At 66.5% G+C, this 19,264-nt stretch overlaps 6 protein-coding genes across 6 annotated transcripts; 2 read left to right on the top strand and 4 right to left on the bottom strand.

Annotated features, from left to right (window-relative positions):
• Positions 1 to 441: 441 nt before the first annotated feature.
• EMIHUDRAFT_63690 (hypothetical protein) lies at positions 442 to 2,532 on the bottom strand (the record flags this gene model as incomplete). The annotated part of the gene is made up of 5 exons (XM_005783381.1): positions 442 to 838; positions 1,169 to 1,394; positions 1,434 to 1,524; positions 1,593 to 2,222; positions 2,284 to 2,532. The coding sequence occupies 5 exons, from the start codon at positions 2,530 to 2,532 to the stop codon at positions 442 to 444; spliced, it is 1,593 nt and encodes a 530-aa protein (XP_005783438.1).
• Positions 2,533 to 4,746: 2,214 nt separating this feature from the next.
• EMIHUDRAFT_99276 (hypothetical protein) lies at positions 4,747 to 6,306 on the top strand (the record flags this gene model as incomplete). Its single annotated transcript, XM_005783380.1, has 3 exons — positions 4,747 to 5,310; positions 5,541 to 5,800; positions 5,997 to 6,306. 3 exons carry the CDS (start codon positions 4,747 to 4,749, stop codon positions 6,304 to 6,306), a joined length of 1,134 nt encoding a protein of 377 aa, XP_005783437.1.
• A 521-nt stretch (positions 6,307 to 6,827) lies between these two features.
• EMIHUDRAFT_449628 (hypothetical protein) lies at positions 6,828 to 7,621 on the bottom strand (the record flags this gene model as incomplete). Its single annotated transcript, XM_005783379.1, has 2 exons — positions 6,828 to 7,353; positions 7,439 to 7,621. The coding sequence occupies 2 exons, from the start codon at positions 7,619 to 7,621 to the stop codon at positions 6,883 to 6,885; spliced, it is 654 nt and encodes a 217-aa protein (XP_005783436.1). The 3' UTR covers positions 6,828 to 6,882.
• A 171-nt stretch (positions 7,622 to 7,792) lies between these two features.
• Positions 7,793 to 8,863, bottom strand: EMIHUDRAFT_203075 (hypothetical protein; the record flags this gene model as incomplete). The annotated part of the gene is made up of 3 exons (XM_005783378.1): positions 7,793 to 7,867; positions 8,115 to 8,174; positions 8,240 to 8,863. 3 exons carry the CDS (start codon positions 8,861 to 8,863, stop codon positions 7,793 to 7,795), a joined length of 759 nt encoding a protein of 252 aa, XP_005783435.1.
• Positions 8,864 to 11,286: 2,423 nt separating this feature from the next.
• EMIHUDRAFT_203073 (hypothetical protein) lies at positions 11,287 to 11,964 on the bottom strand (the record flags this gene model as incomplete). Its single annotated transcript, XM_005783377.1, has 1 exon — positions 11,287 to 11,964. The coding sequence occupies one exon, from the start codon at positions 11,962 to 11,964 to the stop codon at positions 11,287 to 11,289; it is 678 nt and encodes a 225-aa protein (XP_005783434.1).
• A 424-nt stretch (positions 11,965 to 12,388) lies between these two features.
• EMIHUDRAFT_99273 (hypothetical protein) lies at positions 12,389 to 14,701 on the top strand (the record flags this gene model as incomplete). Its single annotated transcript, XM_005783376.1, has 1 exon — positions 12,389 to 14,701. One exon carries the CDS (start codon positions 12,389 to 12,391, stop codon positions 14,699 to 14,701), a length of 2,313 nt encoding a protein of 770 aa, XP_005783433.1.
• Between the last annotated feature and the right edge of the window lie 4,563 nt (positions 14,702 to 19,264).

Here is a 19,264-nt window from a genome sequence, read left to right as displayed (position 1 = left end):
CACTTGATGAACGGAGCGGCCGCGTCGCGAACCTTCCTGTCCGCCTCGTACTTTTCACCGCAGAAGCGCGACCAGAGGACGACCACATTCTCCTCCAGAAGGCCGATGTCGTACCTGCTCGTGTGGGCACACAGCGTGTGCAGAACGAGACGCCGGGCCGGGGGCGGTCGGGTGGGGGCGGGGGCGGCGCGCACAGCGCCATGAGGATCACGGGCGTCTTCTTGAGCAGCCAGCTCGGGTGCTTGGGCGAGGTGACCAGGTTGACCACCCCCTCGAGGATCGTCCATTGCGTGCGGCGCTTGTCGGGGGAGGCGGCAAAGAGCTCGCGGAGCGCCGGCGCGCACTGCTTGATCTGCTTGGCGGCGTTCTCGTTGAGCAGCTCCTCAAAGAGGAAGCCGAGGAAGTAGTCGGTCGGCAGGCCCTGCCGGTGCCGGTGTCCGATCAGCAAGGGGTCAAAGGCTCGGCAGCGCGTGCGACGGGGGCGGTGAGAGCAGGGGGGAGAGGGGGCAGCGGAGCGGCCGCCTGCTTGCTCGCCACCTCCATGACGCCCCGCAGGTTCGCCTCCGTCATCTCGCCACCCATGCCGCCCAGCAGCGCGTCGGTCGGGCCGCCGTGCGCGTGGTCATGTGCGTGCTCGGCGCCGCCGTGCCCCAGCGCCTTGAGCCACGAGGGCGCGAACGGGTCGGGCAGCCAGCCCCACCCCTCCTCCTTGAGGAGCACCATCTCGTCGGCCGTCAGCAGACACGCCTCCAGCTGCGCGCTCGCAGCCTCGCCGTCGAGCTCGCGGCCGATGCACACGAGCTCTGTCCGCCGGTCGCCGTGCTCTGCGTCCCACGGGCTGTACGGCGTCGCGTCTCGCTGCGCGAGCTGCAGGGCCGCCGCCAGCGCGCTCGTCCGCTGCTGCTCGTCCGCCGCCTTCTCCTCGAAGGGCGCGCGCTCCTCCGCCGTGAGCGCCTCGAAGCGCTCCTCCATCAGCTGCACGAGCGCCGCGGGGTCCGCCTCGGGGTTGGCCTCCTCCGTCGCCGCGCGGTGCGCCCGCTTGTAGTAGTAGAGCGCATGCTCCGCCGGCGGGGGCGCCGCCAGCTGCGCCGCCAGCATCTGCTCCGCCTGCTCCGCGAGGTACATCTCGTGCTTGGCCTTCTCCGCCGCCGCCTCCTCCGCCTGGAACTCCTCGGCCAGGCCCTCGGGCCACTGCGCGCGAGGGATAGACACCCACCAGGGCGGCCCCGGCGACAGCGTGAACTGCGTGCCCGCGAGCGCCGCGTGCGCTTGCCGGTTGGGCTGCGTCGCGAGCCAGGCGAAGCCCTTGAGCCGCAGGAGCCCGGCGAGCGCGCCCTGGCGCGGGCGGCTGGCCATGGCGGCGAACAGGCGCTCCTGTGGGACACGTGCAGGACCTCTGTCAGGGACATGTCAGGGACGAGGAGCTCGGCCACGGCGGCGAATGCGCTCCGGGTGGAAAGGCCTCTTTGCGCGAAAGACGAAGGAGGAGATGCCGTACTCGACCGTCTCGGGCGTGTGCTCGTGCTCTCTCGCCTGATTGGGCCGCCATCTCTGCTCAATCCCCGCTTCCTGAGAGCCCTAATCTCTGCTACTCTCGCTGCCTCGACCAGCCACTGCGGGTGCTCCTCGGCCTTCTTCATGCTGAAGCGCGCCGTGCCGAGCAGCGTCGCCGGCGGGAGCTTGCTGTGCTCCGTGCGCACCAGCTCGGCCGTCGGGTTGACCTTGCGCAGGAAGGTCTCGATCGCGCCGAGCTGCGCCTCGCTCACGAGGTCGCACTTGTTGATGAGGAGGAGATCGGCGAACTCGAGCTGGTCACAGAGCAGGTGCGCGACGGTGCGCTGGTCGCCCTCGGTGGCCTGCCATCCGCGGTCGACCAGCGTGTCCATCGTGTCGAGCTGCTCGAAGACGGACGCGGCGTCGACGACCGTGACGAGGTTGTGCAGGCTCGCGACGTCGTTGAGGCTCACGTCGGTGGTCTTGTCGTGAAAGGTGAAGGTCTCGGCGACGGGGAGCGGCTCGGACACGCCCGACGACTCGACGAGGATGTGGTCGAACCGGTTCTCGGCCGCGAGCGAGGAGAGCGACGCGAGCAGGTCCTCGCGCAGCGTGCAGCAGATGCAGCCGTTCGAGAGCTCGATCATCTTCTCCTCCTTCTTGAGAACGCCTCCCTGCCGCACAAGCTCGGCGTCGACGTTGACCGAGGCCATGTCGTTGACCACCACCTGGATGAGATGGGTGCAGGCGTCGGACTGCTGCGGTTCGGGTTCGGCTCAGAGAGCTCACCGCGATGCGGTGGCCCTCGCGGTTGTTGAGCATGTGGTTGAGCAGCGTCGTCTTGCCGGCTCCGAGGAAGCCGGACAGGACCGTCACGGGCAGCGCGCCGCCCTTTCCGCCAGCCTCGCGCGCCAGGCGCGCCTCGAGCACCGCCGCGTATGGGTTGACCGCGAGGGGGAGGTGGCGCCAGAGGAAGATGATTGCAGAGGGCCGTGCGGTCGCCTTGAGGTTCGCCGTGTGGACGTTGACGCTGCGCATGCCGTCGGGCGTGCTCACGACGAGCTCCCACCCCTGGCCGTGCTTTGCCGTGCCTTTGCCGGAAACCCTCCCGACAACGTTGTTGAAGGCTTGGCCAGCCGCCATCGTCAGGCCGTGCAGCTCCGCGCACATGCCCACCTGCCAGTCGGTCCTGGGAAGCGGCGAGGGTGGCGGGAAGGAGTGGCGAAGGCATTGGTAGGGTGGCGAGGGCGACGACGATGTGCCTGCTAGCAGCCGCGATGGGAACGACAGCGTCACGCCAAACCAAGGCGAAGTCGGAATCAGCGCTGATGGCGCCGTCGCGCTTGAGCCGCGAAGCCAAAAGGTGGCCCAGGATGACGAGGTCGCGAGCGTGCGAGCGCGACGGCTCGGATGCGATGGTGACGAGAGCATTGGCGGTGATGCGCACCATTATAGCACCGCTGTGGCGAGGTGCACACAGAGGCTACAATCCAGCACACAGAATGAAGCTGCTTCGTGCATTGCTGCGTGCTAAGAGCGGCACCTGCGCAGCACTGCAAAAGAGAATTTTACCAGTGTCGTGCGCAAAAGAGAAAACCTAGCCCTACACAACACATTTGGGGCCTGGAGCCCTGACATCTCGTGATTTTTAGCAATACCAAACAACTCTAACACTCACACATCATTTTGGGGCGTGGAGCCCTTTCTTTTCACGCGCGCGCGAGACGTGCAGATTACAGGGTTGCCAGGTGAGAGCGAATGGCGCGGTTCACGCCTCGCACAACAGAGAGAGAGATGCGCTCTGCATGGTGGGACATAAAAGAGAGCGAGTACTTGGGCGAGTAGGCCGTGCGGCGTGCGTGCGGTCGACGCCGCCGCGCGCGACTTTGCGCGCGAGGCGGCGCAGCTTGAGAACAGCGGTGGGCGAGAAGCCGCCGCCGAACGTCTCGTGGAGCAGCAGGTTGAAGTTGTTGCGCTTGACAAAGATCGCGTCATGGTAGAAACCGCGATGCGCCTTGACGTAGCCGTGGCCGTTCTTGTGGGAGAAGGGTTGGCCGGGCTGCCCGCGCGCCTTGCAGCCCATGTTCAGGCGGCGGGCCTTCTCCTCGGTGCTGCCGAAGGCGTAGGAGTGGCCAACGGAGGCGGGCGTGCCGCCGCTCGAGGCGTTGCCAACGCCCGTCGAGGAGGTCTTGAGGAGGGGCGTCCAGAGCTTGACTTCATTCACTTCATCGCATCCCCCCGGCCCTGCATGGGGTTCTGCGAGGTCGACCTTGTACCCCTCATTGTACTGCCGGGTGAGCTCTGGTTTCTCCTTGTCACCGTGCACGACCGGCGCGTTGGCCGGGGCGCGCATTGCGTCCGCCCAGGCGGCGAGGACGCCGTCGTGGGGGCGGCCGGCCGGTGGTGGGCCTTGTTGTAAAGGTAGTCGCCGAAGAAATCGACTGGCATGCCCCGCTCGAGCGCGACCCGAAGGGTGGGAAGCGCCGCAGAGAGCCAAAGGCCGAGCTTCCGCTGGAGCTCGTCCTGGAGGGTGTCGTAGGAGAGGGCGGTGGCGTACGTACCGTCGACACGGACATCGAAGGCCTTGCCGGCGAAAGGCGTTGTGGCGGAGATGAGGCGCGTGGCTTCGCGGTTGCTGACGGCACTGACTGTCTCTGAGGGACGGGTTGTTCTTGACGTGCACATCCCGCGCCTTGACGAGCTCCTGGTGCGCGAACCAGTCCTTGTGATTCTTGATTGATGATCTTTGTCACATCTCTCTCTCCATCTCTCTGGATAGCCCCGCTAAAAAAGAAAGAAAGAAAACATGGAACCCAAAGGAGCGGGTTAGGAGGGATGGGAGGACGGCACACCGCCACCACACAGGGATTTCACGGGAAGGAAGGTTACTCTTCTGCCAGAGCCCCGGTATGCCGCTGGATTTGTGATGGAGCAGGACGAGCTCGTCTTCGCACTCTGTGTGAGCCACACCGCGCAAGCGTACGGCTCCAACTGCCCACTGATCGGGCTGCACGCTGCACGCGTCGCGCGTTATAACGAATTAACCTCTTTGACCGATGGGCGTGGGTGAGCGTAGACCTGCTCTCGGCCGTCGTGGGCATCACGACTGGGCTGTGTGGGAACTTCTAAGTCCATATTACACCACGGGAGCCGACTAAGCGACTCCCGCGAGGACGGCGAGGCGGCGCTCGACCCGAAAAAAAAGTTTTGGTCATCGTCCACTGGGCGCGAGTCGACTGTCTCGCTCACTCCATGCGGGCGCTGTGGCCCACAACCACCCACCGCCTCGCGCATGGCGCTCGCTGCCGGCGCCTCCTCTCCACGCGGCCGACATCGCCGTCCGACGTCACTCGGCCTCCGAGCGGGTTTGTCTCGGACGCGGGACGCGTGCTCTCGGCCGAGTCGCGTGCGCGCTTGGAGGGCCGATTATCGGCGCTTGACGCCACGGGCAAGGCGCAGATGGCTCTGGTCGTTCTCGAGCGGCTGGGAGATGAGACTGCGTCAGTGCAGGACCACTCCCAGTTCACAGCAGCGCTGTACGATCTCTGGGGCGTCGGCCAGGCGGCGGCTCAGAATGGAGTGCTGCTCGCGGTCTTCACCGAGTCGCGTCGCATCGAGGCCCGCACCGGCGTCGGCGCGCGCAGAGCCTTGAGCGACACGTGGCTCGCGTCGATGCTGCAGCAGGAGATGGCGCCGCGGCTGAGGGAGGGAGACGTGAGCGGCGGCGTGGAGGCTGCCACCGAGTGCATCCGGGACCGCCTCGCCCAAGGCGGCGAGGAGGGCGAGGACGGCAGCGGTGCGGCGGGCGCGCCTCCGGTGACCCTTGGCGCCCTCGCCCTGGCCGCCGCCGGCCTTGCGACGTGGGAGTTCCAGGCGGGCCAGAAAGAAGCGAGAGAGAGAAGCGAGGGGCGGCCGAGATAGCCTTGCGGACGAGACAGCCTTGCGGACGAGATAGCCTTGCGGCCTTGCGGCGCGAGTTCCAGAGGTGGGCCAAAGGGTAGCACGGGGCTTGCCGGGCTCCCACAGACGCCCGCTCAGTCGCGCAGGTGGACCGGAGGCGGCGGCGCTGCACGTCGTGCCCTGCAGACGAGGCGGTGACAATGGAGCGGGTGCCATCCGAGCTGGACGGCGCCTCGGAGCCGACCCCTCTCCAGGCGGCGAGCCAAGGGCTGCTGGCGCCCGACTCGCGCCTCGCCGCCCTGTCGCCGTGCGAGCGAGACGAGCGGCGGCTCGGCGCCGTCGTGTTCGGCCTGCTCCGCTGCCCGCGCTGCCACACGGAGCGAGTCCTTGCGGTGGAGACGGGGCGGTGCGAGACACTCCTCCGAGACACTCTTCTGAGACGCCCCCTGCCCTCGCCCGCCCTTCCCCACCACGGTCTGACTCTGCCTTGCTCCCTGCCATATCTAGCCTGTCGACGCCTCCGCCTCCACTCTGCTCGCACCGCCGCCGCCCTCGGCGCGTCCATGGCACGCCTGCTGACGCGTCCGTGACGCGTCCACAAGGTACCAGACGTGCGCCTCGTGCCACTGCCGCTGCGAGCGGAGCGAGACGACCACGCTCGCCGGCGCGACGGCGACGGGCGAGGGGAGGGAGCGGGTCGACACGTACTGCGAGCACTGCGGCCGCCGAGAGGCGCGCGAGGTTGCGGTGGCGCGCGAGGAGAGGTCCGCCTTTGGCTCATCGGCGGGCGGCGGCGGCGCGAGTGCCACGTTTCTGCTCCAGGCCGACGGCTGGCGCGACACCCCGCCCAGCGAGCACCTCGAGCGTGCCGTGCGGCGGGGGCGAGCTGCGGTACAGTCGTGGGCGAGGTAGCGGTAGAGCTGGCGAGCAGAGGAGCGATAGCGGCGAGACCGTGGGCATAGCCATACTGTAGCGTGTGTGGGTGAGTGATATAGATGTAGTCGCTGTGGTGTTGTGTGTGCACACAATGGGCAAGTGCCAAGAGCCTACCCCTCGTCGCCTCGTGCGAGTGCTGTGGTGTCGTCCCTCGCGGAACGTTTTTGCAAGATCATCCACACTTAATCTCTCGGGTAGGGGTACCGGGTAATTGAGAACTTGGACGTTGGAGCAATTACAACCGTTTCCTTTCAGAGCTGGAGCTGGGCGCGCCCCTGCCGAGCCGACCGTCACCGCCGAGATTGCACATATTCTCGTTCGCATTCCACGCGCCGCGTCCCGCGTGTGTGTGTGGCGTGTGTGCCCGCGCTCGCAGGGGGGTCGCAGGCCCCGCGTGTGCACACACTGCGAGCGGGGGGGGAGGTCGCGGTGCCCGGTGCCGGCTGGTGTGGTTGCCCTGTGAGACAGTGGGTCCACACCCGGACGGCGGACGGGTTGTAAAACGTAGTGGATTCAACCCCCAAATTTATCACACGAGAAACGACGACCGCCTCAGTCGTCGTCGTCGAGCAGCGACTGCGCTGCAAGCAGCGCCTCCCCGAGGTCGCCGGCGTCGGCGTCGGCGTCAGCGCCGGCGTCGCTGCCGCCCGCCGCGTCGCGCCCTCTCCTCGCGTCGCGAATGGCGGCGGGCGTCGCTCCGCGCGCCTGCACGACGGCGGTGCCCATCATGCGGCGCATCGTCAGCTGGCCGGCGCAGTGCTCGTCGAGGAAGGCGCCGATGGAGCCGCACTCGTGCCGCACAAAGGCGAGCGCGCTCGACTCGCCCAGCCCGATCTGCGAGAGGAAGAGGGAGACCTCCTCCTCCGAGGCGGCGCCGCCGAGCTCACTCACGTGCCCGAGCAGCGCGTCGCGCAGCCAGCAGAGCAGCGCCGGCCGCTGCCGCCGCAGGGTCGGGTGCAGCGGCGTCACGAGCTTCGTCACGTGGTCGTCGAGCCAGAGGACGTCAAAGTCCTTGAGGCGCGCCTACGCCGCCCGCGGGCCGGCTCGTGACGCGGCGTCGCGACGACAGAGAGGGCGGGCCGATCTCTCGCGCCTCTCCGTCCGCGACCAAGCCGAGCAGCTGCGACGCCTCGGCGTTCTCGAAGGAGGAGGAGGCGGAGTTGCGCAGCGAGCAGATGGCGACGCGCTTGCCGCGCTGCCGCGTCCGCACGAGCGCGGGCAGGAAGTCTGCGTCGCCCGAGACGAGGACGGCGACGTCGAAGGCGCCGGGGACGGTGGCGTAGTGCAGCATGTCCACCGCGAGGGCGATGTCGACGCACTTCTCGCGGCTGCCGTCAAAGGAGCCGAGGTGCACGTCGTAGTGCAGCCTAATTAACTATTAATTAACTATTAATTAACTATTGATGAAGGAGCCAAGGCGCACGTCGTAGTGCAGCCTAATTAACTATTAATTAACTATTAATTAACTATTGATGAAGGAGCCAAGGTGCACGTCGTAGTGCAGCCTCCGCATCTCGTCGAACATGGCCTCGCGGGCCTGTGAACCACTCAGTTGCTGATCACTAGTCAGCATCTCGTCGAACCTCGCCTCGCGGGCCGGGGCCGCACACGCACTCGCGGGGCGGTGGGGGAAAGGGAGGAGCCTCCGCCACGCCTCGCTCTCTGCCCAAACCTCTTCTCGGCTGGATGCCGGCCCTCGGCCAGACCTCGGCTGGATCTCGGCTATCTCGCGCCTCGCTGACTGGCTGTCCGGTGCGGAGGGAGGAGTAGACGTGGACGCGCACCACCTCCACCGCGCGCGGCAGGCCGGGCTGCAGGTGCAGCAGCTCCGCCGAGATGTGGTCCTGTTCACGGGTGGACGCGTGAAGAGCGACTGCTTTGGCGCCAGGTTGAAACCCGTCGTTGGGACCGAGACGAGGGAAGGGAGCATCGACCAGTCGACGTGGTGGGTGGCGGTCCAGCCGGGCCCGTAGGCGGCGGCGATCGGGCAGTTCTTGCCCCCCTCGAAGACCGAGTAGTACAGCCACGACGCGTCCACAAACAGCATCACGCGAGTCGGCGCGAGCGTGACGAGCGGGCCCGCCAGCCGGCTCGACTCCATCCCGTCCGACTCGTGGAGCTGGCGGCTCTCCCGATCAACCCGCGCGTCGAGGGAGGCGCCGTCCGCCCACGCCTCCTCTCCTCCAGACCACCGCGGCCTGCCGTCGCGCGCCCTCCTCCGCGCCGGCTCCTCGCGCCGGCCAAGCGCGCCCTGCAGCGGGCCGCGAGGCGTGCGGCGCGCTTGCGGGCGCTCGCTCGGGATGCGCCGCCGCCCGTACGGCGAGCGCGCCTTGGACGCGGCCGTGCGCTCCGGTCGCGAGGCTTGAGCTGGGCCGCCGAACGCCTCGAGCGCCGCTGCCATCGGGTTGTCGTCCTCATCATCCGCCCGCGCACGCTCGAAAGGCCGCCCGGCACGCATGATAACGCCGCCAAATCGCGGCAGGGCCAGCGCTGGCGGGGGAAGTGCGAGGACGACGAGCGTGAGCAGAGCCATTGCGAGAAATCGCCATCCGATCGTTCGACGCAGTTTGCGGAATATGGGCGCCGGGTGCCCCGCAACAACCTCAGTGGATAAGAAGATCGGCTGGCGTGGTGCGGGGTGCTAGTATGAGACGAGACTATACCGAGAGCGGTCTATAAATAAATAAATAAAACGGGCACGCCAAACGAGGGGTGGGAGAAGGACAGGGTCCCCACCTGCACGAGCAGGATCTTGTAAGGACGATCAGGGACACAGGGGAACGGGAGCGGGGAGCGCATCGCGACACGGAGGGGGGCTGGGCAGGGTTCACCCACACGACAGGGTCCCAGGGATTCCTCTCTCGTATAGGACAGGTTGCACCCGGCGGCACGGGGGCAGGCGCGGGCCTCCTACTGGTTGCGCTCTCCTAGTTCTCACCTGCTCCTGACAAGGGACAGCGACAGGCTCGCAGCACGGTGGACTCCCTATTCCACTGGCGATCTCTCTCGACTAGCGACCTTCCTCCGGCTTCTCACCAGCAGTCTCTCACTACCACGGGCACACTGACAGAGGCGGCCAAAAGGCTCACGTGGGTGGCAGGGCGGTGATAGGAGTCTCCCACTCTGTGGGCTTCGCTAGAGGTGCGGCCCCTGCGCGTGTCCTCGCCCTTGAAGGGGAAGGGGAAGGGGCTGTGTGTGTGTGTGTGTGTGTGTGTGTGTGTGTGTGTGTGTGTGTGTGTGTGTGTGTGTGTGTGTGTGTGTGTGTGTGTGTGTGTGTGTGTGTGCCTGCGGGCGCTGTGCGAGCCGCCCTGAACGACCACAATGTTGAGCGCGCTCGAGCACCGAAGCACCGCGAGCGCCGGCGAGCACCACCGCCCCGCGCCTTGGCGTGGGTCGGTAGTACACGATGCGGCGCCCAGCAGCTCTATCATGCGTCGCACCCGCAGTGGCCGAGCCGACCGCCGCTCGAACTGGCGCCGAGTGGCTCCCAGATCGAGCGCGGCAGGCTCAGTCGCACCGTCGCGGGGCGAACGCGAACCGAGCCGTCGCCGTTCGCCGCAGCCGCCAGCCGCCAGCCGTCAGCCGTACAGCCGTACAGCCGTCAGCCGTCAGCTCGCAGTCGCCGTCGCTGCCGCCGCCGCAGCAGCAGTGAGCGAGCTCCTGCGTCGTGTTGCCGACGCAGTGTGGACGCGCGCCGCCCAGCGGCGAGCGAGCGTGCTCGGAGTTGGGTCGGCGCGCGCGCGGGCGGACGGCGCCTGTAAACAGACAGCCTGCCCGCCCACTCGTTCAAAATGTCTGCCAGTCTGCGGTCTGAGGGCCCAACTTCAGACCATCGTGCTTTTTTGGTTAGGGACCAAAGCGCGAAGGACCACTTTTGGGTTAGGGACCGCGACAGGTTAGGGACCGATCGCCGCCGCATACGCCAGCGGACGGCCACCATCGGTGTTTTTGGCTTCGCCACCGTTCAAAGCGTGCGCAATGCGCTCGCCGACATCAAGCGAGCACGCCTGTCCGACGAGCGGCTTGCTGTGTGGACGGCTTCTTGTGGCTCTCGTCGAGAGCGTTTTGCGACCCGGCGGGTGGGAGAGCATGTGTCGTCTGATGTGTCACTGTGTACGTCACATCGGTCTTGATAATAAGCACGGTCGATCCGTCGAAGCGATACACTCGTTCCTATCACGTTGGACGGCTGGCACGGAGCTCTGTGCCGGCAACAGGAAGAGCCGACGGCAAGAAGAGCTCGATGGGGAGCGAGAACCGTCAGAGGAGCTTCAAGGGTAACCTGAAGTCCTCCGTGACGCGCTCAATCGCTCCCAAGCGGGTGGCTCTCGAAAATCGTCGATATCTTCCGGAAAGACTGCTCTTGCCGAGCAGCCGATATGCCCAGACGGAGGCGCAGAAAGGCTGCGAGTACTCAACGAGTTCCGCGACCTACGCAGTCAAACCTGGTGGGAACTGACCGCATCATGGCGGACTTCCGAAACCTCCGTGAGCACCTCTGACGGTTCTCGCTCCCCATCGAGCTCTTCTTGCCGTACGGCGGTCTTCCTGATGCGTGCCGGCACAGAGCTCTGTGCAAGCCGTCCAAATCGTGACGAGTGTATCGCTTTGACGGATCGACCGTACTTGTTATCAAGACTGATATGGCCCTCGGTCTTGTGAGCTTGTTTGTGTCTGTGTGTCGCTCGTGCGTGCCGTCATCATCTGTCCAGCGTCCACCCATACCGCGTTGGTGTCCAGTCCGAGCCTGGCTGTTCTTCACCTTTCTACCTACCTACCTACCTCGGTCTGTCTCTAGATGGGTCTATATGCAGCACTCGGACACACGCTGTCCTCCTGTGGCTGATGAGCCGATTCGCAGACCAGGCGATGGACGTGGCGGTATCATGGCATGTTTCATGGGAGAACGGACTTATTAGTACTTCTATAGCAAACTCGCTGCTGCGAACCAAGCACTTATCTCTCGCGAGCGCACTCTCGCTCGCTCGTAAAACGCACCATGTCCGACTCGTTTACGGCACCCACCGCGAGGCCCGCCTCGTAGAACGAGGTCACGGAGAAGGGGCTGATCTCCTCGGCCGTGTGAGCCACGGTGACACCGCCGCAGGCGGCCCTCAGCGCCGCCTTGGTCACCTCCTGCAGCAAGGCATAGTCCCGGTAGTACTCCTTTAGCCGCGGCTTGCCCTCCGCCTCGCGCGCCGCATTCTTCGCCGCGAGGGAAGAGTCGACCGCACGCGTCAGCGCTGCAAGGCTCGCCGGCGCTGCGCCCGGCGGCTCGAGCACGCCCGCGAGCATCGAGTAGCGGAGCTCGAGAATTACGCCGTCGCGGTCGGCGTCTCTCGAATGGCTCGGGTCGATGGAGTCGTCGAGGCAGACGAGCGCGCGCGGCAGCGACAGCTCCGAGGCGACGGCCCTTGTGATTGCCGAGATGCCGCGAGCAGCGAGCGGGTCGCCCTGAGTCACGAGGATGACGGGCTTGCCGGGCGGCGAGGCCTCCCACCGCTGCCTGAGCAGCCGGCTCACAGTGGCTGCGACCGTGCCGGGAGCACGCGCGTCGTAGGAGCCCATGCCCTCAATCACGAGCGGGTGGTACTCGGAGAGGAGCAGGAGGAGGCGGGCGGCGCTGTCGCGCATATACATGGCGTGGGGTCGACTTTTTTTTTCGCTACGTAGTTTTCTTTCTAGCGAGATCCACTGGAAGGCGGCGAACGTGCTGCAGAGCAAGTCCGCGCGTGCGACTTGGCTGCACAGCAAAACTACGAGCAGGGTAACGGGGCTCGGTACGAGCCCTCGAGCTCGTAGGTGCGACCTCGTAGGACCTGTGTGTCGCTCCTGTGTGACCGTCATCGCCCGTCCTGCGTCCACCCATACCGCGTTGGTGTCCCAGTCGTTGGTCGGACTGTGTTTCGCCTTCCCATCAATCAATCAATCAATCAGGACCTACGAGCTCGAGGCTGGAAGGTGGCGGCGGCGAGGCGGCGAGGCGCGAGCGGCTCCGCGGCGGGGTAGACATCGCGATAAAGAAATCCATTGCCTCTGGGACTGGCCCCGCTGGGCCATGGAGACGCGCCGCTCTTTCGACGACGACAACGATCACGATTCGGAAGCCGAGGCCGAGGCCAGGGTCGAGGAGGTGGCCGCTCTTGCGCTGGACTGCTTCGCGAGTCCGACTTGGGAGGCCTGGGACGCGCTCGTCGCCGCTGCCGAGCAACGACAAGTCGACCTCCAGAAGCTCCTGTTGTCGCCGACCGAGGAAGGGCGGTTGCTCGACGGTTCTCGACTCGTGCGCAGCAGCCTCGGGTATGGCGAGAAGCGCGAGATTGGCCAAGGCCTCGAGTTGTTCATGGGCCCCGAAGGCCTCAGCATGTACCGCATGATGACAGGCTGCGGCGAGGAGGTCACGCAGGAGACACTAGATGCTCGCCTCGCCGCAGCTGCCGAGGCCATGGAGGCAAGGCGCGCGGAGGAGGCGCCGCGAGCGGCAGCCGAGCGCGCAAGCGAGCACTCCACAGCGCTGAGCCGTTTCGACACGTCAATGCCCGCGGCGGACGCGACGCCGCTTGAGGGGGTGGCGCAGTGGATCGTCGAGGCGAGGTGCGAGGTGCGGAGCGACCCAGCGTCGGAAGAGCCGCTGTGGGGCTACCGGCATCAGTTCCGACTCAATGCAATGAGCCTCAGCGGCAGCGCGCTTGCGCTCGCCGGCTGCACCGGCTACAAGGGGAGCCTCGCGTGGGCATCGGTGCTCACCTCTGTGCGGCCTCCGCCGCCCTCGAGCCTCGCGCAGCACGCCGCCTCAACGATTGTGCAGCACGCCTCTGCCGACGAGTTGTCGCAGCTCCTCGGTGGCGGTCAGGATGGCCCTCTCGCGGGCTCGGCGGCGAGGCAGGCGCTCGAGGAGCAGGCCGTCGAGCGCCGCGCCTTCGGGCTCCAGGGCGGCGGCGCCTTCCGCCGCGTGGGCTTCTCGGCAGGTGCCCGCGCCTGCGCGGTCGAGCCGACAGCGGCGGCAGACGGCGACAGCGGCGCGCTCGTGTGGCTGAGCGAGGGCTGCGGCGGGCGCATCAAGTGTATGCAGGCGGGGGCGACGGGTGGCCGCTGTGTGGCGACGCTGCGCAACGTGCCCGACGACGAGTTCGGCACGCCTCACGTTGCGGTCGACCTGGCGCGAATCGACGTGGGCAGGCGGCGGCTGCTGGTGGCCACCGCGGGAGGCGGGGAACTCGCCTGGTGGAACATTGACGCGCTTGATCCGAGCACAGGGGGGCACCGCTCGTACGAGTACGACAGCGCGGCGAGGGCTCACGCGCTGCGCTCGGACGCGATGGACACTGGGCGCGAGCACCCCGTCGCTTTGCTTTCGGTGGCCGACACCGAGGGCATTTGCCACCACGAGGAGGGCATCGAGGAGATGGAGGTGACCGAGGGCGAGCGGCCGCATGGCACGTGGGACATTGGGGCGCCCCTCGAACGCCAGAAGAGCAGCGTCTCTTCCAGCAGCTCGCGCTGGCGCTCTCACGCGTCGGGGCCAACGCGCATGCGGGTGGAGCACCTCTGCTGGCTCTCGAACCCGGCTTGGCTCGCCATTGGCTTCGACGGCAGGGGCACGGACGGCAACGGGGTCCTCGGAGGGGAGGTCGTCTCGCTGTTCGACGTCGCAGCCGGCCGGTCGGCGGGCAGCCTCTTTGGTCACGCGCCCAATGACTGCGACCATGTGACGTGCCTCGGATGCCTCGCCGCCGGTGGAGAGGCGTTGCCCCGCACGCTTGCCTCGGCCTGCTCGGACGGGACAGTGCGCGTGTGGGACGTGGCCTCCCGCCGCCCGAGCTTCACCCTCATCGACAAGGCAGGCGGCGATACCAGCGCCATGGCGTTTGCCCCCGTCGGCGGCACGCCGCTGCTCTTCACCGGCGCGAGCGACTGCGCCGTGCGGCTGTGGGACCTGCGCCACACGGGCCGCTGCGTGCACGAACTGGCGACCGGCAACGCGAGGGTGGAGCACCTGGCGTGGGACCCCGCCGGGCGCGCGCTGCTCGCGCTGACACGCCGGCCCGAGGTGGAGCGGCGGCGGCGGCAGCGGATGGGCGGTGGCTTGTTTGGGCTTGCGTTTGGAGCGAACGGAGGGTCATCAGACGAGGACGAGGACGAGGAGGACGCGTGGAACGCGTGGCCGCGCGACGCACAGCACGGCGAGTCTGATTTCGGCGTGCGGTGGGATCTGCCATCGGGCGATTACGGCCTCGCGCAGTACCGCTTCATGCCACTGCCGCGCCAGCCCGCCCACTCGTACGAGCGGCAGGGTCAAGAGCCTGAGCCCGCCACGTGGCGGTACATCAGCGAGGCGTACGGAGCAGGCATCGGCCTGTCTGCGGTGTAGCACCGCACTTAGCACCGCACTTTCGCGGCGCGGCCCTTCGGCAGCGCAATTTTTTGCTAGCCGTATGTAAAATGCCGTGTTCCGCGAGTGCGTCTGTGTGCCCCGACCGTGTGCCTCCGTGCCCTGTAAGGTACCGTCCGGTGCGACTTCGAAGTGGAATGTTTCTGCGGAGTGGAATTTTATTGACAGCATAAATCAGCAACAGCCAACACCCCAACAGCGATGAGCGAACAGGTACGAGTAAGTTAGGAAGGTGAAGAACAGTGGAATGGACACCAGCTGCTAAATAAATAAGGGAATGTGTGAGTGACCAGTACTCTTGATACGAAACCACGACGACACGAATCCAGTCGACTCGTGTCAGCCTGTGACCCCTTACACGAGCTACGACAGTCCTCTTGCCGTTGAGGATCTCCATCTACTTTATTTCTTGTCCGATATGATAACGCTAGGATACCTATCCTGTCTCTATCCTAAACCACTATGCCGTTTTGGTGATGCGCAGCCGCAGAGCGCCGTGTGGGCGTGTTCTCAACTCTTCCCTCCGCACAGCCGCGAATCCATTTGAAAGGCTCGAGTGCAGCCTCTCTTCGCCCACCTCCAGTACCGCCACGAGAGGAGCCGGATCAGCTCGATGGCACACTCACGTGTGAGGAACGAGACGGCCATGCGCAGCCCTGCTTGTGCGATGCGGAAAGCCGTCGCTGGGTCGCGCCGGAGCGCTTTGGCGGTGGCCGCGAGGCTGTCATAGGTGGCGGGGACGTAATGCACCCCCGGGCGAAGGAATGGGAAGTACGACTCGCCCAGCTTGTTGCTCCAGCCGTCCCACGCGGTGGAGTTGTCGAGGATCGCGAGCATGCACCCGCCGGAGAGCAGCGCGTTCCTCGTGGATGATCCCGCCCAGCCGTTGCCCACCACGCTTAGGTACATCTGCGACGCCTTGCCCGTAGCCGGCTCGGGCCTCGCCATCTTGATCCCGTAGGCCTTTAAGAGATCCTGCCTCAGTTGCCACGCGCTCCGGTTGGGCGGGAGAAAGGCAAAACCAGTCATCTTCACGTCCAGCGCGCGGTCCGGCGTGCGTGTGGCGTTTGCCAGCTTGAAGCGGGGGGAGTTACGCCAGTTGTCCGTCTTGCCGTACGACCTCCATGCCACTTCTGCAAACCTGCGAGCGCAGCAGACCATGGTCGAGCGGGTCGGAGCATGGTGTGTCTCTCGCCCCTAGGCTTGCTCGACTATTCAGCTCCACCTGCCTCGAAAGAAGAGGACGGGCCGTAGACCTTCGAACTGGCGCCGCGTGCTGGGAGCCCCCACGACCCTCTTTGCCAAGGTGGAGCGGTCGGGCCAGTTGAACCACGTCGGAAAGGGGAGCGCGCCAGTCCACGCTGCAGGATTCCCCGACCCCAGCCCGTACTCTGTGACCCACGAAAAGATGGGCAGCCCAAATCGGGGCGCACGCGGTGGCGAGAGCCTCGGCTTGTCTGCCACACTCACAATCATCTCCAGATGAGGGGGCAATGCGCCGCGTCTCCTCGCCTCGTTGAACATAGCCGCCACCACCTTTGCGCGATGTGCCGCCCCCGGAAGAGGGCGCCTGTGCAGGCTCGTCGCGGACGCGGAGGATCGACCCGAGGAGTTGTCGTGGCGGAGGAGGATCGAATGCGGCGCATTTTCGTATCTGCTCCTCACCTTCTCGAGATGCTCGCACTGCGTTCGGCACGAAGGCGGGTCGGGGGCCAGCGCGAACAGACGGTCTAGCCAAGCGGCGTAGCGAGTGCTGCACTCTTGCAAGCGTACACCGGAGTCTTTCAAAGGAGTTCGGCCTTGGTCTCGCGGGAGCACCGGCGGTGCAGGCGGCGGAGGCGGTGGAGGTGGCGGCGAGGGGGGTGGGGGAAACGGCGGCGGGGGAGGCGGAGGAGGCGGGGGAGGCGGGGGAGACGGGGGAGGCATGATACACCCCACATCTTCCTCTGCGTGACACACACGCCTTGTATGCAAGATGGCGGGCATGCAGCACTGGACGGAGCCGCCGGGGCGCTTGGAGCAGCCATGCCCGCCGCACACGCTACCGCATGCGGCGCTGCAGCAGACCTGGCTGGATGGGTGCAAGATACCGGCCCGGCACAGCACTGGGGCCCGTCCTGGCACGAGACTCAAGCTAGAGGCGTTGCTGCCGCGGGTGGCCGGTCCTATGGACGAGACGGGCTCCAACCCCGCCGGGCACGCACAGTGTAGCAGCCCGAGGTTGGTCGGGCAGCTGCGCCGCAGGTTACATCGCGGGTCTGCGCAGCAGTACAAGCCCTTGCCAGAGCGGCACCTGGCCATGTGACGAGGTACGGTTAGGGTGCCAGCGGCAGGAGCCGCAGAATCTTCCGGCTCTAGCGGGGAACCCCAAGTAGAAAGGTTCGCAGAAACGGGGCATGACGTGGGAGGGGCATATCAGGACACATAGACACTGCTCACCGCGCAAAGCCTCCGATGGGCGTGCAACGACGGGTCCCAGTCGCCGAGGCGGCGCTCGTGCCGTGCGATGGAGAGGTGGCGTGGCACAGCGACGTTAGCAACAGGGCAGGGCGGATCGCCCAGCAGCCGCGCGTCGAGCACATGGCGAGTAGGCGTCGATCCGGCGGTTGCCGCGTCGAGGCGGAGGAATGCAGACATCGGACGGACGACGGATGAGCATGAACGGCGGGGGCCGAGTCGAGTGAAACGGGTGTGAAGTCACCTCTACCGCGCCCACCAGGCGATCGTACAAAAAGAGAAGCTCGTTCAACGTTCAGCAGGCTTCCCGCGGGCCACAGCAAAAAACAAATCTTAATTCACGCGGGCGCGCGCGATGGGCCCCTATCATGCAACATGCATTGCATCCCCCCTTCCACCCCCTTCCAACCCCAGATCGGCGCGAGCGGTAAGCGAGCGTACGCGTCTTCCGGAAGAGCCCCTCTCGCCGTTTTCCTACATCCTAGCTGACGACTCCCTGCGCAGCGAGCAACTCCTCCTCGATGGTTCCCTGCACGTACAGACGGTAGACGACCACCTCGCGCGTCTGTGGGAAGCGGCGCACGCGGCCGATGGCTTGCGCGTCGTAGGCGGCCGCCTCTGCGAGTGAGCGCAGCTGCAGGTCGCCGGTGTCGAGCACGTCGGTCGGGCAGTGGGGATGCAGCAGCACCACGTAGCGGGCGCACTGCAGGTTGATCCCGGAAGCGTGCCGTTCGCTCGAGAGGAGCAGCACGCGGGGCTCATTTTCCTTTCCAAACCGCCGGAGAGCGTCGAGGCGTCCCTGCAAAGATGTCGCGTCGAGGGACAAGTGCGCGATCCCAGCCGAGAGGAGCGTGCTGGCCATGGAGGCAAGCATGCCGGCCCACTGGCCAAAGACCACGACTCGCTCCTCGGAGCCCGACCGCAGCAAATCGCCGATGAGTTTTGCAGCTGCCTCAAGTTTGCTCAAGGGTTGCGCTCCGTCCGACGAGCGCGGCGCGATCTGAGTCACTTCAGAACGGCCCGCCGGCTCGCGGCACTGCGGGCACGGCACACGCGGGTGCTGCTCGAAGCGAAATTGATCGACCCAGCGCTCGGCGCAGCTGTGGCACGCGAGGTGTAGGCACGGCCACAGCGAGACACTCTTGTGCCAAAACGTCTCGTAGCAGATTGCGCACGTCGCAGTCGTGTCGAACAGCACGTCCTTGGCGCGCTCCGCCCACCGCAGGTGCTTCTCGAACTTGGCGACGCGATCAAGCTCCTCCTTTAGCTGGTCACGCGCGCTGGTGTCGACGCCTTGGAAATGGTCGTGCGCCGCGAGCGCCTCACTCACCTGAGCCTGCAGCGCGAGCTCCGCCGACTCACGATCCTCTCCTTTGGAGTCGGCCTCTCTCACCCGCTTGGCCGCGGCGGTGACTGCCGCCGCCGCTGCCAGCAGCTCGGGCGGGGGCGGCAGGATCTCGCCAGTGAGCGTCAATGTCCGGCGCAGAGCGCCCGGCGCCTCCGCCGCCCACGCCTCGGCGGGCGCCACATCGAGGCGCGTTCCACGTTGCGCGTCGACTATGCCGCTGCAGCACCAGCGGCGGCCAGAGGAGCTGTCGCACGCGCAGCGCAGCCCGAACTGAGCGAGAAACGAGCTGTGCCACGCCTCGGCGTCCTGGCACAGCAGCTCAACGCTGTGGCGGGCAACGTCGAGCTGCTTGCCATATGTGCCGTCGGCGACCGCGTCAAAGTCCTGACTCGCGGATCGGTTTGCCGCCGCCGCCGCCTGCTTCTCGAGCTCCGACACCGCAGAAACCTCCTTGCGCCGCTCCTCCTCCTCACGGACGGCAACTGCCGCGTCCGTCTGCTCAAGTGCCAGGCGCGCGGCGGGCTGCTCGGGATCTGGCCTACCGCGATCGGACGCCCACTGCCAGTAATCGCCGCGTTGGTAGTACACCTCGCCAGGCCTGATGTTGCGTGACACGTGGGCGCTCCAACCCGGGGGCAGTGACCTCGAGAGCTCCGCCTCGAGGGGCGTGCGCGGGCTGGGGACTCCCTCAGCCGGCTCGTTGGTCAAAACGGCCCGTCGCCGCTCGCGCTCCTGCT

Source organism: Emiliania huxleyi (genome assembly GCF_000372725.1).
Source record: "Emiliania huxleyi CCMP1516 chromosome Unknown EMIHUscaffold_18, whole genome shotgun sequence".
Lineage (NCBI taxonomy): Eukaryota > Haptophyta > Isochrysidales > Noelaerhabdaceae > Emiliania > Emiliania huxleyi.
This window is presented reverse-complemented; position numbering and strand designations above follow the sequence as displayed.